The 17,531-nt window shown below is 42.8% G+C and overlaps 1 protein-coding gene across 13 annotated transcripts in view; it reads right to left on the bottom strand.

Moving 5' to 3' along the window:
• Nucleotides 1-1,637: 1,637 nt before the first annotated feature.
• Nucleotides 1,638-17,531, bottom strand: part of LRRC8D (leucine rich repeat containing 8 VRAC subunit D) — a 122,831-nt gene continuing 106,937 nt past the window's right edge. For 7 of the 13 annotated variants that reach the window (XM_053655620.1, XM_037154397.2, XM_037154401.2 and 4 more), the window contains one exon: nucleotides 1,639-6,817. In XM_053655620.1, coding sequence (XP_053511595.1) covers nucleotides 4,239-6,815 — 2,577 coding nt within the window. In that variant the 5' untranslated portion in view covers nucleotides 6,816-6,817 and the 3' untranslated portion in view covers nucleotides 1,639-4,238. Of the gene's footprint in view, nucleotides 6,818-17,531 lie in introns of all 13 variants that reach the window. The other 6 variants (XM_037154405.2, XM_053655624.1, XM_037154404.2 and 3 more) reach the window with 1 other exon arrangement.

The following is a 17,531-nucleotide window of genomic DNA, read 5'->3' as shown; positions in this document are numbered from 1 at the left end:
TCCTCCAAGCTGTTCTGCTGCCGGGTCACGCCTGGCCCCAGTGGTCTAGCCTGGATTCATGTCTTCGCCTGCAGCTTACCGAGCAGGCCTGGAGCAGCAGGCAGCATGCCCTTACCTTTAAGGTCCAGGTCCAGAAACTGCACATCCCAGTTCTATCCCCACTCTTCTGGCTAGAATGTACTCACATGACCACACCTGGCCCCGAGTAATGTTTCATTTCATGCGTATTTTACTCCGTGTTCCTAAGTGTCCAACTGAGAGAGAATGCCTATCAGGTGAAGACATGAGTGTCTGACGGCTGAGGTTAAAAAATGTAATAGTGGAATGTTGTTGAGTACTTACTACCTGCCAGGCACAGTAACTTCAACAAATCACCTCATTCTATCTTCCCCAAACGTGCCATTGGTAGAACACTATTTTTATTCCTGTTTATAGATGAAACAAGTGTAGAGAAGTAGCTTGTTTTGGTCAACAGCTGAGGCAGAAGCAGGATTCAAATCCAGGCACTCTTGCTCCACAGCTCGGACTCTTCGGAGTAAAGAAAGGACAGATAGAGACAAGCAGGCAGTCTGCACAGGCAACAGCCCCACAGAAGCAGGAGGAGAGTAGTGGACCACAAATCTATGAGACAAAGCCTGCAGGACTGAGCAGAAAATCTCGTGCATTCGACAACAATGCCTTGCCTGGGACAATTTATACATTGTATTTCCAGAGGCAGAAGGATGGAGACAGGAAAGCTACTCTGTTTCAGAGCTTTAAGACCTGCGAGCCAAGAGGCTCCTTCCCCACCCTGGCGGCATGACTGTCAGCCCAGGCTGGGCCAGACCTGAGGCACTGCTCTGTGGCCTGCTGCTCTTTTGCCCCCTCCCCCGGGCAGACACCGCTCCCTCCGAGCACCTGGCGCACTTGTCCTAGGAGAGCCACAGCTGGCCGGGACCAGAAGGGGCCGCTTCTTTGTGTAGCAGTCACAAGTTAGAGGACATTTGAAAACTGTCTTCCAGGGTTTCTTTACCCCCCTTCTTCTTTTCATGAAAGGGGCTTTTTGTTAGTACAGCCTTTGTTTGGGGATTCAGTTGATAAAGGGACCATTTTATTGGGATGAATTACTGACGCAAGTGGTGCCAGCAGTCTTAGGGAGAGGGCAGCACTCTGGCTTCTCTTCAGCAAGGTGAATGGAAACAGCTCTCGGGCGTGGGTCTCAAGGGCACTTTGGCATCTGCTGCCATCAGCAACTTGGGAGTTTACTTGCTAGTTGAAATAGAGTCCAGGGGGGTAGTCAGGGAAAGTACTAGCAATTTTAATAAAACATGACTTTTTCCTTTATTTATGAAAAATGTCAAATGGTCAAGACTTTCGGGCCAGGGCTTATACAGAACAAGCTCTTTCTACCTATTGCATCAGCACTACTGAGAATGGGGTAATCATCTCATATATCTGAACCCCTGAAAATCCCTCTGTTGAGCCAAGTGAATGCTGGTGAAAAAAAAAAAGTTAAACAGGCAAAGTAAACTAGAATCTCTCAGAGTGTGGTACCCTCCCCCCCACAGCACATTTAAAGGTACTTTAGAGTAATTCTTCTTTTGATGGTCCTCAAGGGATTTTGAAAAAAAAAACAACAACAAAAAACAAAAAAAAACCTCAAGCCAAAACTTGTACATTCCAACTTGTGTTCCCACGTCTGGTGCATGTGCAGCCAACACAAACTTGTGAAAATGCACGCGTATAGTGTATTGGGGCCCATAATCTAATCTGCTGTTTTGCTGAGACTCTGGGACCCAGCCCATGTAGTCTGTTAGATGAATCAGCATTTCCTAGGAAACTGCTTTTAAAATATTGCTACTTGCAAACGGTGGCATGGAACGCAGCATTTAAATCAATTGACCGTGAACTCTCAGAGTTCAAGGAAATCATTAGGGGGCTGATAAGGACAACAGACGTCTGGGTAAGAGAAAAAGTAACCCTTGACATCGTTTGAAGGCATGTAACACCAATCAGTTCTAAGTGACTGAACCCCAAGTACTGACTTAAAGACAGGTGCCCAGAGGCAGCCGACAGTGCTCAGGCTGTGGGAGTGCCACACGGACTCCAGCTCCTACAGCTCTGCCCTCCGAAAGGCCAGGTAGGGGAGCCCGCCACTTGTACCCGTCAAAACAACATGCACTTGTTTTAAGAAAGGAAGACAAGTTTCCTATTTTGCAAAGTGAGGATCATAATGTCCGGCCTCTTCTATCTCACAAGAGGACACGGCACCCTTCTAAAAACGCTGTACCAGTTTCTGGTGGTGGTGTTACTAAGTGGGGTGAACAGTGTCCTACACAGCTGGTGGGAGGGCAACGTCCAGGAGTGTTTAGTGTTTATAGGCAGTCTGTTACTGCAAAACTCCCCTGAAGGTCCTCTGTCTGACCCCAACCCAGCCATTATTCATTCACACAGATTCTGTACACCTGTGTTACAGTTGTGACCAATCATTTTTATTATGTATCTCCCCAGTTTGCTATAGAGCATCATGCAGCCAAGTGGAATCCGCAGTTCCTTGAACTGCCGAGACACACAGTAGGTGCAGAGTTGATGCTAGTCATTATATTAATGAATGCTGATAAAAATGGAAAATACATACATGGGAGAATTTGCTTACCCCCCAAATTTGCCCTTCTGATTTTCTAAACGTGGGCTTTTCTAATCCTTTCCTCGACCTCAGATCTTTTAGGAGGAGAGGGAGTGGCCAGCATGCTGGCGCCAGGGTCAGCTCCTAACTGAGCCACAGTGCCGCAGGCTTTTCCACTCGAGATAATTCTCCGAGTACTTACAAGCTGTAGAGCAGACAGAGGTTCGCTACCACTTGCAACAGGCCAGTACCTCCGGAGTTCAGTTCTCAGGAAGAAAAGCAAGGATGTGAGTTCATCTTTTCATATTCTCTGAAAAATCCTTCAAGCCATAATAAGGTGTGGCAAGAGAATGTCCAGTGTTTCATGCAGTGAACCGAGTCTTGTACAGAGAGGACACTACTGTACTCTGTCGTCCAGCCAAACACGTCGCTTCTCTTGGAAAAACGATCCCGTAGGAAGGCCTATGAAATCCTTGCCAACCAATATCTAAACAGGTGGCAGGAAATTTTTGGATTTTCTGAGATGGATTTAGACACTCTGTAAGTTAGATAAAGAAGGAAAACTATCATCCAAAATGGACATTCTGACAGCATTTCCCTGGACATGACCCCTCCTAGCTGCAGACAAACAGAGGAAATACAGCCTGTCACGAAAATGAGGAGGGAAAGTTAGGAGTTTTCCCATGAACTGCAAGTCCTTCCCGCCCCCTCCCCGGCAGTGAAAACAGGGCAGGAAATTAAATAATACTTGCTTTGATTTCATGTTATCTTTCAAAAGGTGATAGTGGAAGGTTGTTAATCATTAAGCCATTAAAAATTTTATGTTGGTTGTAATCAGATACGTTTATTTTTTAAAAACATTTTCTATTTATTGGTAACCCTAGATTATTAGTAGAAAAATGCACCATATAATCATAACTCCAGACAATGGATAAACAGCTGTTATTAAAAGGAATGCTATTTTCTATTATTTTTGTCATTATTTATTCTTTAAAAACAAACAAAACCCCCAACAAACTACACACCTTTCCTGCATGTCAGACCTTTAAGAGTGTAAAATCTATAAACTGGGGTTCTCAGAAGCAGCAGCGCCAGTCAAATATTATAAGAAGTGCTTATTTGAGGTGCTTTAAATTAAAACAGGAAAGAAATCAGTATTTCAGCAAATCTAAATTTACAAGTTTAGACCTGTTGATGTGTCTTTGTCTTTAGTGGTCTGGGTTAAAGTGATATTGCACCAATTAAGCAAAGTAAATCAAGACACCTCAAAAAAGGTGATATAGTAAGAAAATGTCAATTTAATTATTTACTTTAGCAGGCAAGCAATTTGTAAACATTCAGTAGCGGCAGCATCCAAGTTACAAACAATTTAAAAAGAAACCAAGATTAGTGATTATAATTTTTGCTTCCCTTTCCCCCAGAAGAAAAGAAAAGATTTGGAAATGAATGACTTAAAACACTACAAACATTGAACATTCAGTTATGTCTTCTATCAGCCTTCTATGCACCCTCTCTGTTTTATTTTTAAAGATGTGTCTACTCCTAAAACGCATTATTTTGCAATAACTTGTACGTGAGCACTTGCAATCTAGGAAGCTGTTCTGGCACATGGATGTGCACGGATTATCTCAGTTTAAATCCCATTTGCAAAGGGAACATTTATGTCTTGATTCAATGCTTCTTTGACTTCGAGTGGCAGGGTGTCAAAAAGGTGATCTTCCACAACAAGACCGCTTTTCTTGAGCAGGCGACACTGGCCCAGCTGGGCTGGCAGGCGGTCCAAGCAGTTGCCCTTCAGCTCCAGCTGGGTAAGCTGGGAGAGCTGACCGATTTTGTCTGGGAGGGAGGAGATGCAGTTTTGCCCCAGATTCAAAGTCCTCAACTTAACGCATTTAAACAATTGTTTTGGCAGAATGTCTACTTTGTTCCCAGTGATATGCAAATGCTGTAGGTTCTGAAGCAATCCTATTTCTATTGGAATCATTGAAATGTTGTTGTAGCTTACATCTAAGCATCTGAGTTTCTGTAAACTAAACACTGCCACTGGTAAGGACTCGAGCTTGTTGTTGGAGAAATAAAGCGACTCCAAGTTTTTGACGTGGGTAATGGAGGGAGGAATGGTAACAATTTTATTATGCCATAATTTTAAACAAGTGAGCCGTTTTAAATGCTGGAAACTAATGATTTCTTCAATTGTGCGTATGTTGTTTGATTTTAAATCCAGTTCCTGTAAGTTGGAGAGGCTGAAAATTGCATGTGGAATTCTCTCGAGCTCGCAGTTCTGGAGTTCGAGCTCGGCAACATTCATCATTTTCTTAAGGCTGTTCAGTACCAAGAGTTTAGTGCCGTCATTATGAATGACTAACTTCGTCAGATGTGGAGCCACATCTGTGATGTTGGAGGGGACTTTGGTCAAATTGCTCTTCACGTGGAGAATCTTAAGGTGCCGCAACTCTCGGAGAGATTCGAGTCCTATCATCTTATTGTTTTCGGAGTTCAAATTGCCTATCAAGTACAGCTCTCGAAGGTTTTTGAGCAAATAGACCCAGGCAGGAATTTCAGCCACGTCGGTGAACTTCACGTGAAGGCATCTCAAGTGATCTCGGAGAAAGCTAAAAGCAGTCTGTTCAACTTTTGCGGGGCAGTGGCAGAGGTGAAGCTCTTGGAGATTAGTCATCTGAGAAATCTTAGCAGGGATTTTAGCTTCTGGAATCAGTTCAAGTTTTAGCACATCCAGGTCTGTGAGGTCAAAGACAGCCTCGGGCACGCCGGACAGCATGAACAGGTGCAGCTCCTGCTTGTCCTGGGCGTTGCGGGACACGTGCTGCCGGAGTTTTTCAAATGTCCACTCGTGGTTCAAACTAATTTCCCTAAGTTTATTTTCACTGACTTCTGACAAAAACACACCAAAACGCTTGGAATATAGCTGGTCATACTGGTCTACCATGTGTAGGAGGAACGCAAAATCGTTTTTGACATCTGGAATGTCGCTGAAACTGCTCTCTTCTCTGACCTTTTCAAAAGAGTATTCCTTCAAAGGTATCCTGAACAGCCAGAAGAGAGTGTAGAGGCAGATAAAACCGTACACGCAAATAATGGATATGTAACTGATGAGAAGCTTTTTCAGCATATAAGCCATGTTGTGGGTGCACTCAAACACCTCATAGCCGGTCAGGTGCTCGACTTTCGGCTTGCACACATGCTCAAAGCTGATTGCGTTGACGAAGTTTGCCGTATAGCAGAGAATAAAAATGAACTTGGCAGTTTTGACAACTGTTTGGACCACATAGAGTTTATAGATTAAGTCACTGTCTTCCACGTGGGCACGGAACTTCCTCACTTTCTCAAACAGGGCTTTGGCCTGCTCTCCGTCCTTTTTATCCAGGATAGTCATGCTGGGGACTTCGACCACGGGCTTCTCAGCTGAAAATTTGAAGCCGCTTTTGTTGATCATTGGGGTACTGGCGCTGGGGCTCCCTTCATCACTGCTGGTAGACACGTGCTTTGGTAGAGTCTGGGCACCTGTTATTCTCTGCTTGTTTTCCTCCGAGTCTTCACACGCTGTCTCAGACAACGCTTTCGTAGTCCAAGGAGATTCGAAGCACTTTCCTAATATTGAAACAAAATGTTCTACTTTTGAGCATGTTTTGGGATATTTGAACCAAAAGTTGCTACTGACCATAAGAATAATAGTATGTATAAGAGCAAGGTATGGAAAGTACTTAGAATACCATGGAAGGGCCAGATGGTAACACATCTGATTAATAAATACATATTGCTGAAAATCCAAGTTTGTTTTTCGGCCTGTTGGATCCTTCTTCTCTTTCTTTGCCTCCTGATTTGGAACTGTGGAATCTGGGTGAGGATATGTGGCTCTGAGAGGTATGTCAGGTGTCACAGCAGATGTGTCAAAGGAAATGTCATTTGTCGCCTGCCCATGTTGATCTTGGTCAGTGGCTGCCTCCATCTTCGGGATGTTGGTGGTAACGTCGGCATTTCCTGGTGGTGTGTGTGCCTTTGAATTTACAGGAGATGGCAATACTGGCAAGCAGACCACCTGATCTTTGGTAAGTTGCATGGTTCCCGCGAAGATGGCTACCATCAGCATAATGACAGCCAGGTAATCCATAAACACGTCCCACCATGGCTTCAGGATTCGGTAAGTTGGCTGGATGTCATTAAGTGAAGCAACTTCTGCAAGGGTAAACATTCCTAGAAAACAAGCAAATAAAAGACATGATTACAGAGGCGTAAGTGAAAGTATCAAATGTTTAGAAAAAACCTTTACTTGCTCCAAACTAAGTTTTCTCATCCTTTTATCTGAGACAGGTATGGTAGGAAAAAAACTGACTAAAAGGTACATCACTGAGAAAAATGGTGACTTCTTATAGTAGCTTTTTTCCTCCTAGCCCAAGAGGAGGAAAAAAAAAAGGGTGGAAAATAGACTACCTTCAAGGTAAGATACAGTGATAGTCTTCACAAGGTCTATGGTGGTTAGAGGGGAAAGCCGGGAGTAGACATTTGAGAGCTACTTTTCCTAGGAGGCAGAATTGGAAGACCTATTAACTTACTGGACCTCAAAGAGGGATATGAGAACAGGATGGTGTCCGTTGTGGACTGGACTGACTTAAGGTTGAGAGAGCAGTTTGGAGGTAGAGGGCTGGGATGACTTCTATTTTGTACAAGCCAAAACTGAAGACTCTGTGTATCAAACTCTGCACAGCCCGTGTCCCAGCCCCGGACCTGCCACTTACACATGCTATGATTCTCTAAGCCCGATATTTTTAATCTGTAGCCCGGGGATGATGACTTCTAAATGGGTTGTTGGAAAGCTTAAATTAAGACATGACTGTAAAGCTCTTAGCACAACGCATGACCACAGGTATTTGTTGGATCTTTATGTTAGCTCTCACCACTGTGGTGGGTATGCCCCACAGATGGCTGAAATGAAGGGTCTGGAGTGTGGAGGAATCTTAGTCTACAAATTTGGCATTTACCAATACATGTAGCTCAAACTCTGGCCCTTGATGGAGCACTGATAGAAAATGTGGAATGAGAAAAGGGCCAAAGACACAGGAGGACACAGAATGATCAATGATGACAGTAAGTTAGGACTAATGAGACCTTTGATCCCTGCCAAAACTGATGACCCCGGCTTTGAAGAGAATCCCGGTGCCAGGACAGTAAAGAATGTGGGCACCATTCACCAACAGCCAGCAGCTTTACTGCCCTGAAACCAGTTGTAACACAGCACAAGGACAGCCATTCTGAAAGTAACCAAGAAAAAAACAATGCCTATAGTAGCAAGTAAAGGGAACGGGCTTCTGTCATCCCGGGTGGGAAGCAAATGTAATCTTCCTGAATGAGGACATGTCAGCTTCCCGCAAAGCAACAGTACCCCCCCCTTCTGCTCTCTCAGGAGGTTCTCAGGTCCCAATAGTCATATATAAAATGACTGATAAAACTGGCAAAAAAAAAAAACAAAACGAAAAGATAAAAAGCAAGGTGTGTGCCTAAGGTTCTGGGAAAGTATTTTTTAAATAAAGGCTGCAAGACAGGTTTCTATTTCTGCGTGCAATGGTCGCCCTGAGTGCCATGTTGAAAAAGGTTCTGGGGCTGCCTCTGGCTTCAGTGGGAAACAGAATTGTGACTGACTACTGGTGTCCCTCCTGGCATAACAAAACGGAGACCGGTGGCCTGACTGCTTTTCTGCTTGTCCTCTCTGCGTTAGGTGATGTCTCCCAAAGCAGGGACCGTGTCTTACTCTCGGAAACTCTCCCACACAACTAGCACTGAACAGACCAGGTGCACGGTATTTCTTAATAAAAGACAACAAATATCTATTTCATTGTAAGAGCAATTCTCATATAATAGTTTTTTAAAAAAGTAAAATACCTTTCATGTAAACAGATAAACACAAGCCCCAAAAGTCCAATCACATCTAAACTACTGCGTCGTATTTGTATTTTGTGGAAATTGCTAGAAATCCCATTTCCAGACTTCAGGGCTTATGTCTGAGATGCCTGGCACCCAGTCTTTGTGGAAGCTTACTAAGGGAGTGAGGAAAGGAAAAAGTAGGTAACATCCCCACAGGACTCTTGTTTGTGTGTGTGGCCTGGGGATCCAAGCAGGAAGCCAGGCTGCTGGGACGCACGGTGGGCCGAACTCAACGAGAGACTGTCCCGCCACCTGCATGTGAGCCCTTCGGCCGCATTCTGCAAGCACAGACACTGTGCCCAGCCAGAGGCCAGAGTGGCTCCTGCTTCATGTACAGAAACTGGAGAACGTACCTCACACAGGTTTATTCCTGGAAAAAAAATTTGTGCGGTTACAGCAGGGACCACAGCTTGTAAGGTCCATCAATATGGATGATAGAAAAAAGTTTTTTTTTTTTAACATAACACTTCTAATAGAATTTGTCTTCACTCTTCAAACAGCTATATTGGGCTCTAAAGAAGCCAGGGTGTTTGGGGGTGAGGACTGAGGGAGCAGGGAATTTTGGAAGTCTCTGTACTGAGAATGCTGGTTAGTTGTCTGTTAAGCCTTGATTATTACCACTGCTTTCTCTGCCTCCAGTCTTGACCTCCTTCACTCCATCTTCCACCCTGCTGCCGGGCCTTTGGTGAGAATCCCTCTCTTCTCCAGACACTCTGTGCTCTGGTGGAGTACTTCTTCCACTTTCTCCAACGAGCTATTCTTCCTGTGTTCAGCTCCTCCCACACATGGTTCCCTCTACCTGGAACACCCCCCCCTCCACACTCCTCCACGAGGCTACCGGGTATCTGTCGCATTTCCCTCGATGCCCTCCCTGGCCCCCGTCTGGGCGAGGTGCTTCTCTGATGGCTCTCATCGGATTCTGTACCTCCCCTTTCACAGCCCTTATCACACTGTGGTAGAACCTACTGTGGACTGGTCTGGTTCCCCACTACATTCATTGTAAGTTCCGTGAGGACAGGGACCATCTTCCTTATTGCTAAGGAGCAATGCCTAACACAATCAATGAAGGCGTGCACGAATTACTGACAGTCATCTTCAGCAGCAGCATCAACATTTCTCAAGAACATTTATTAATTGTCTCCATATGGGATTGGGCAGAAGAGCACTTTCTTAAACTTAACTACCACCTCAAAGCAACCTGGGCCAATGCAAAATGAAAACCCCAAGCTAGGCCTCAGCATACAAATAAGCAGCTCTAGGACCCCACAGCAAAAGAGCTGTGGGACCCTTCTCATCACTGATACTCTGCAGCTGTCCAAGCTTCAACCGTGGTTTCCAAGCACTTCATACTCGGGGCAGGCTTTGTTTCCAGGCAAGTGAGGAGGCAGAACACTGCCTTAGAGGAGAAGAGGTAAAAGGTGTAAGCAGAGAACACAGCATTTGAGTGCTGTAACTTCGCACCAAAACCCCCAACGGCTGCCAGCTCAACCCCCACATCCTGAGAGGGTGACAACAGCCAAACACCGGGGACCAGATTGGGAAGGCTGCAGGCTCAGATGGACTCCTGTCCTCCCACACGTTGTCACCTCTGCCACTCCCCTCCTCAGGCGGTGTGCCCTGCCATTTCCTCCAGCTCAATGCTCTTTTTCTTTCTGTAGAACTCTGACTTATTCTTCAAGTTATAGCTCAAGCACCACCTCCTTCTCCAAGCTCCTATCATATTGTCTAATAATAAACTTGTTTCCAATGTTGGTCTTTCCAATGAGATCTTGAACTACTCTTGGGCAAAGACTATGTCTTATTTTGTAGATACCATGCCCTACTCTCTCCTGAAAAACAGAGAAGGCACATAGTGATGGTGATGGTGATGGCAGTAGCAGTACTACTACTACTGCTACTACTGCTGCTGCTGCTGCTGCTGCTGCTGATAGCAGCTATCATTTGTCTTCCTTCCATGTACCAAGCACTAGAAAAGGACCTGCACATCTGATAGAATCCTCTGATTTTGTATAGAGTGCATTCCTTAAAAAAAGGAATATATCAAAGTTCAGAGTTTCAGGTTTTGGGGCTGAGGGAATGGTTCTATTTCCAAAGTGCCACACAATATTATAAAATACACCAGAATTCCTAAAATTAAAAGGACAGATAATACCAAGTGTTGCTGGTAAGGCTGTGGAGCAATCGGAACTCCGAAACACTGCTGCTGGGAGTATGAATTGGTGTAACCGTAACGGGACACGTTTAAGTTAGTATCTACTAAAACTGAACACATGTATAATACGCTGGGACCTGGCAATTCCACTGTTGGGAATATCCATGAGAAATACATATACTCATCAAAAGACATGGGCAAGAACATTCACATCAGCACTATTTGCCACAGCCTGAAACTGGAAGCTGTGTAAATGGCCATCGACAGAAGGATGGAAAGACGAAATGTGAAACATGCACTAAATGGAGTACCAGGCAGCAATGAGAATGGATGATCTGGTTACATGGGTGTGTTCGGTTTGTAAAATGTGATCCGTAAAAGGTCATGTGCCTTTTTTGGCATGTATGCTTTAACTCCAACAAAACGTTTCAAAAAGAAATAGCAAAAGTAGCTGCAGCAGAAACAGCTGCCCCAGGAATGTGCTCTGACACCAGACCGACACTTGGCCTCGTCCCCATCCCACGGCATAACCGGCTGGCTGGGGTCACAGGTCAGGGAAGCCTGTGACTTTCCTCTGGCGGCCTCCACCTGCTATCTCCTTGGCCTGAGAGAAGTGGCCTGCTGTCCCTGGAGTACAAGGGACTGAAGCTGTCACAGAGAATGGGGCATAGAGGTATGCATACACGAGGCACAAAAGCTCTGGCTGGTAACAGTTGAACGCATTCAGATGAAATCCAAGGGGAACACGGCCTGAATTCCATCTGACCTTCACATTACTTGAAGCTGCCAAAGTGTTATTATTTTCCCTTGACAAGTAAAGAAACTGACTTACAGGAGTTAAGTTATGGCGGTCAAATAATTAGTGGTGGAGTCCGGACTTAAAATCTCATCTAAGGCCAAACGACATGTTCTTTCTACCAGATTACATTGCATTTCTTCTCTACTTCTCATGTTTGCAGTGCTTTAAGTTTTCAAATCACTTTTCTATAAAATATCTCAACTGATCCTCATAATAACTGAGCAGCTAGTAACTAGGCATTACTATTACCCAATAGTAATATGGGGAAACCTGAAGCACAAATAGCTTAAATGACTTACGTCCCTGAGCTAATTATGAGAGAGAGCTAACAGAATCTTTCATCTCCAAATCTATCACACAGTCATCTGATGGCTGTGTGGTCGGCTAAGCATTGGCTGGTGAAGTGGGACCTTCTCACCGTTGTCCTTAACTCTGAGGGTACAAAGGAATAAAGTTATGTAACCATCATCTCCCCCAGGGCGACCTTTTATGACATTAGCTCAGAATTCAAGAAAACCACAAGCCTGGCATCATGGTGGGATGCAGAAATGATGTAACTTGGTCCTTGTCCTCAAGAAGCCCCCAGTGTAATGAAGGGGGCAGTTAAGGGCGCTATTCAGCACGGTAAGGAAGGTTGCTCTGACCTGGTTCATACAAAGCACAGAGAGGCACAACATGGGGCAAACCCTCGTGTGCATTTGATAACTGGCGAGGTTTCACAGAGACATAGTTTTTAAACTGAGACGCCCTGGAAGAAGGGGAAACACCAGTGGGTGGTTGGGAGGGTTAAGGAATTTTGGAAGAAAAAACAGCAGGTGCCAAGGCAGAGATAGGAAAGAAATTGTGTGTTATAGAAACTATGCATAAATCTAATATTATACCATTATATTAGTGTAGTGTGTCCTTATATAGACATCACATTTTATGGGTATGTCGAGAGATGAAAACTGAGGCATGTATGATTCATCTGCAGTCTTAAGGAAGTGCCTGGTTCTTCAGACAAGAAACCAGAACTTTTCTGCAATGTCAGCCGCTGACACACTCTTATCGAGAACATGTGACTTCAATTAATGTGTCTGTCGCCCTGGCTGGTATAGCTCAGTGGACTGAGCATGGGCCTGTGAAGCAAAGGGTCGCCAGTTTGATTCCCAGTCAGGGCACATGCCTGGGCTGCAGGCCAGTTCCCTAGTAAAGGACACATGAGAGGCAACCACACACTGATGTTTCTCTCCCACCCACTCTTTCTCCTTCCCTTCTCCTCTCTCTCTGAAAATAAATATTTTTAAAAAAGAACAGTATGTCTCTGAGCCTTACATCTTATGAAAAAAAAATAATGTGTCTGTCATCTCATCTGACCAATCAAAAACTGGGTAAAAACCTCCTATTTCCCAGGAAAGGTTTACTAAGCACTTTGAAAATAAAAGCTGCTTTTGTCATAATGTGTGTGTATAAAGTATATTAAATATATATCCATATAAGATAATATATTAAGTACATTATGATCCTCAAGTGACTTTCTAACGTGAAAGTCAAAGAGAAAGAGGATCAATATTTAGCTTTCCAAAACCTGTATCTTGAAGTTAAACAAATCTTTTCAGTGAATCAGGACTCGGAATGACTATAAATGGTTATCAGAGTCTCTTTTCATTTATTTATTTTTAATCTAAATTTAATTAAAAAATATAAATAAATACTTATTTATTTTTAAATGTGAGGAAGGCACATTTAGTGAGTACTAATTGCAGCCATTCTTTGGTTTCTCCTTTATAATACGTCTGTTATAAAGAACTTAAAGACGAGTATTGTGAGGAAGTGGATTTCACATTCCGAGGCTTCTCTGTGTATGGCACATAGGAAAGCCAGCTTAACAGTCCTGTAGGCAAACATTTCTCACTGAAGTAGAGGATACTTTTTGTACTAGAAGTGAAAAAAGAAAGATATTGGACTTTGGCTGGACAAGGATGAATAAGAATACCAGAGACTGAATTTAAATCCTTTTATGATATATAATTATGTTTTCTTATCTAAAAGTATGGCCATTAAAATAATGGAATAAACCAATATCCAACAGCCAAGTTCAAAATTAGAAGCTATGATGGTTGGACAACCCCATGAATATATTTTAAAAAACCCCAATGAATTGTATAGTTTTATGGTATGAGTTATATCTCAATAAAGCTGTTAATATTTAAAAGCTAGACTTCAATCTTTATTTTACTGCTTAAACTGCCTTTTCAAGAGAAACAGCATAGTGAAAGCAGATAGGGCTAGAGTCTAATCACAGATATTTATGCTGGACTGCTAAGTTCAAATGGTTTGAAATTATTGCCATGTCGTGATGATTACACTGAACTGGTTCTGGAGAAAATTCTTTAACATTTTACTCACCCTCACTGAGCGTGTGTGCCCCATCTATAAAATCTCGACAATAACACCACTTTGCGGGGTTGTGTGTGGAACACGCCCAGTTCAGGCTCTGACACAAAGTGAACCCCCCGGGATGTTTGCTGAATTCTGAAGGCAGGAGAAGAACCTTTGCGAAAAGCAAACCATCTTAATTAGTCTTTCACCGATGATGATTAGGCCAATTTCTTGAATTCTGAACTAGCGTGTAGCACCATCTTCATGGAAGTAATCATAGAATAAACGTTTGACAATGAAACTTTTGTTCAATTTCATTAATTCTTTAAATAATATTTCAATTAAAATTACTTTTATTAGGAGGTGGCCAATTTTTCTAGAAAAAGCAGAACTTTGATACCAAAGAGAGCTGGATTCAAATTTTCTCTTTGTTCACATTTATTAGAAGTGTAAAGTGTGTAACTTAGTGTCTACTGGAAAACAGATTAATAAGCTTATTATTAAGATGCAGCAAAATTCTGGCATCGAAACCCAAAAATATGATCACCTGATTTAAAACCTTAAGGAATAAGTCCCATCTGCACTAGGAGAGTATCTTCAATGACCCTATTGAAAACAGAGAGTAAAAAAGGGGCTTTGAAATGTTATTTCATGAAAAGAGTTTAGTGTATAAAGCAAATAGCTTGATTAGTCAATCTAATACATAAAATTTTCACATAGGTATGAGTTCCCTACTTAATCAAATGCCAGTTTTTATTTTCTTTCAACTGTGTTCTGTGAAAAAAAACAGATCAGCCTTTTTGGCCAAACTGAGCAAATGAGAGAAGACCCAAGAGACTGGTGAGGATCAAAATTTTAAATCCTTCACTGAATAAATCAAAGGAGAAACCAATTCATCAAAAGGCAAGTAACTACGCCATCCCCATAAATAACCCTTTCTCAACATTCAACATGTACACAGGCATACGCACACCCACCACACTCAGTTCAGACACCAACGATTCACATGGTTACAAAAACGAATGCTTCAGGTCCAAAACGAGAAAGAATGATTCAGCTTTTCCCAAAAGAGCTCTGTATTACTGGTATTATGTAAGCATTAGCAGTTATGGGTATTATAATTATACAAGGCACTCTGTAGCTGATATTCTGTATACAAATGCAACAATTCACTAGTGTTACTGCCTTATAAAAGGCTATGGTAAAAATTATACTTTAAAATAGTTTTCTTCTGATACTACTTTGGTTTAGATACCTCAAAAATAACGAAAAATATGTGTTTAGGGAAAAACACCCCAGATTTTACAAACACTTATTTAAAATCTACAAAATCAGATTTTGCATTGGGCAAAATGTGTAAAGTAAATCTTAAAAGCTTCTTTATAAACCCATTCAACACCCAAAAATAAAGGACTATAGAAAATTCACGACTTGTAAAATATAAAAATAGCTTTACACAAAGCATAGTTCAGTATTTGTATTTTAGCACCTATTTGGGGATTCTCCCTAGAGTACCGTTAATCAAGGAGAAAATTTACTTAAGGCTACGGGATATATTTTAGTAGATCTAAGGTGAAAAATAGCTTAGGAGTTAACAAAAATGTGTTAATACACTATTGTGAATTTCCTTGCTTTTTCTTCTCAATTGTAAGAGTGAAGGCCCGTATTTCAGGGCTAGGGAAGAAGACCTTATTCAGGAATGATACAAAGGAGCCTCCGGGTCAGTGGCTTCCATGTTTTATTCCGCACAACCGCACAGTCGCTTCTGCGGGTTCCACTAGCATCCCTTACCCCCGAGTTCTGGACAAGAGAATTTCACAAGTGCTTCGGCACCTACATACCTCAGTTAGTGTGTCCTCTACTAGAAGCTTCATTTCATGTAACAAGTATTTACTGAGCATCTGTTATCTGCTAGATACAGGCTCTAAGGATAAAAAAGGAAAGAATAATAAAAAAATTGTAGCTCTCCTTACTGAGAAAGCAGTCTAGAGGAAACATGGAGAAGGAGATAACGGGAACTGTGTGATTAGCCTGTAAAAAAAAATAGCCTGTAGCTACCAGGCCTTAATAAAGGCTCCAGAGAAAGTCATCCCACACTCAAAAGGGAGGCATTTGGTTAGCCCTTTGTAATCCTAACTTCACCCAGTTTTCAAGGCAGCAGTGGGAATCCTAAGAGGAGCTCTGCATTTCTAAATTCCCGCGTCTTTCCATCCGTAAGATAAACATCTTAGACTAAAACGGGCAGTTCTCTTTTTAAGTTTACTTATCTTTAATACTGTTTTCTCTGGAGTACAACTGGCATGCATCTGAAACTGGGCTAAGGGAAGTGAACCAGGAGGGAGCTACCTGACGCCCTCGGCAACTTCCCATGGTCCTGGGAAGCTGGCCACCCTCTCTTCTCTGTCTCTGGGACAGAAACCTGTGGGTGTCTGCTCTGCACATGGACCACTGACAGCCTCCCAGTCCTTCTTCCTGGTTTGTAAAGGTTGCTAGAAAGCACCTGCGTACCTCGTCCTGGTGCTCATCTTACTAACCTTTAAGAAACATCTCACGGTTAATCAAAGATATTCCGATATTTATACAATATACCTTGGATAGGTAGCATATAAAGTTAAAAGTCTACTTGGTAGCTTATCAGGAGCTCTTGGCCATAGGACTAAAAATAAATACAGAGTTAGACAATGGCTGCTCCTGACACTTGCTGAACTGAGTTCCGTCCGTCTGTCTGTCTGTCTCCCTTTCTCCCTCCACCTGGGTCTAAATTCCTAACCTAAAGGGAAAAGAGTTTCTTCCTCTGCATGTCCCAGGACAAGCACTTAATGAAAGTCTGTAATAGAATAAATCATGCAGACCTGTAAGAGCATTCTAGAAGAGGGCTTGGAAGGAACTGAATTTGTGAACCAAATATCAATTTGCCACTATCAATTACAGTGGCATATAAGGTCATTATTAATTATGTCAAAGTTAAAATGACCAGTTCTGACAGGCATTCTTCAATGTCCAGACAGACGGTTCTATACAGTTTTAAAAATAGGTCATTCTGAAGGTAACTCATCCTGATAGACCATCTGCATGCAGTTTGGCTCATAAACATTATACTGAAAAACAGAAAGACAAAGGTAAGCTTGGGCACACCCTCACTGGAGGTTAAGACCAAGACCTGAGCAGCACCGTTCTGGCACGCAGCCAGGCGCTGTAACAGGCCAGGGAGGAAGGCGCTCCAAGAGAGGCAGGCTCCCAGAGACGATGAAGCCGACCGACCGCCAGAGCGTCGGGCCTTCCTTCTCTTGGTCCTCACGGAGTTTCCTGCCCTTTTGCATAGGCAATGGACGCAGAAGTTCTGGAGTCGATAAACACTTAGCTCAGAGTACCGTATCAAGTGTTGGGCAAGTGCCCAGAACCTCGTAAGTGCTCAATAAAAATTAGCTGCTGTTATTATCCATTGTGTTGAATAAGCTGTTTTTATTCATAAGAACCCAATAAAAACTTTTCTTGACCACTCGGTACTAACACAAGTTTGTCTTTCATGATGTACTGCTATAAAGAGTCATGGCATTCAGATGTTCTCCATTTACTTTTGGCTTCCAAGAAATTTAGCTAAATATTTTAAAGACATTATGCACGCTAACCCTTAACCCGAGTCTTTGTTTAGTTATTCACTTATCCCTCCCCACCCA

This window comes from Artibeus jamaicensis, unplaced genomic scaffold (assembly GCF_021234435.1).
Source record: "Artibeus jamaicensis isolate MK-2021 breed Jamaican fruit bat unplaced genomic scaffold, CSHL_Jam_final scaffold_1019, whole genome shotgun sequence".
Classification (NCBI taxonomy): domain Eukaryota; kingdom Metazoa; phylum Chordata; class Mammalia; order Chiroptera; family Phyllostomidae; genus Artibeus; species Artibeus jamaicensis.
The sequence above is the reverse complement of the archived record's forward strand: the minus strand, read 5'-3'. Positions and strand labels throughout refer to the sequence as shown.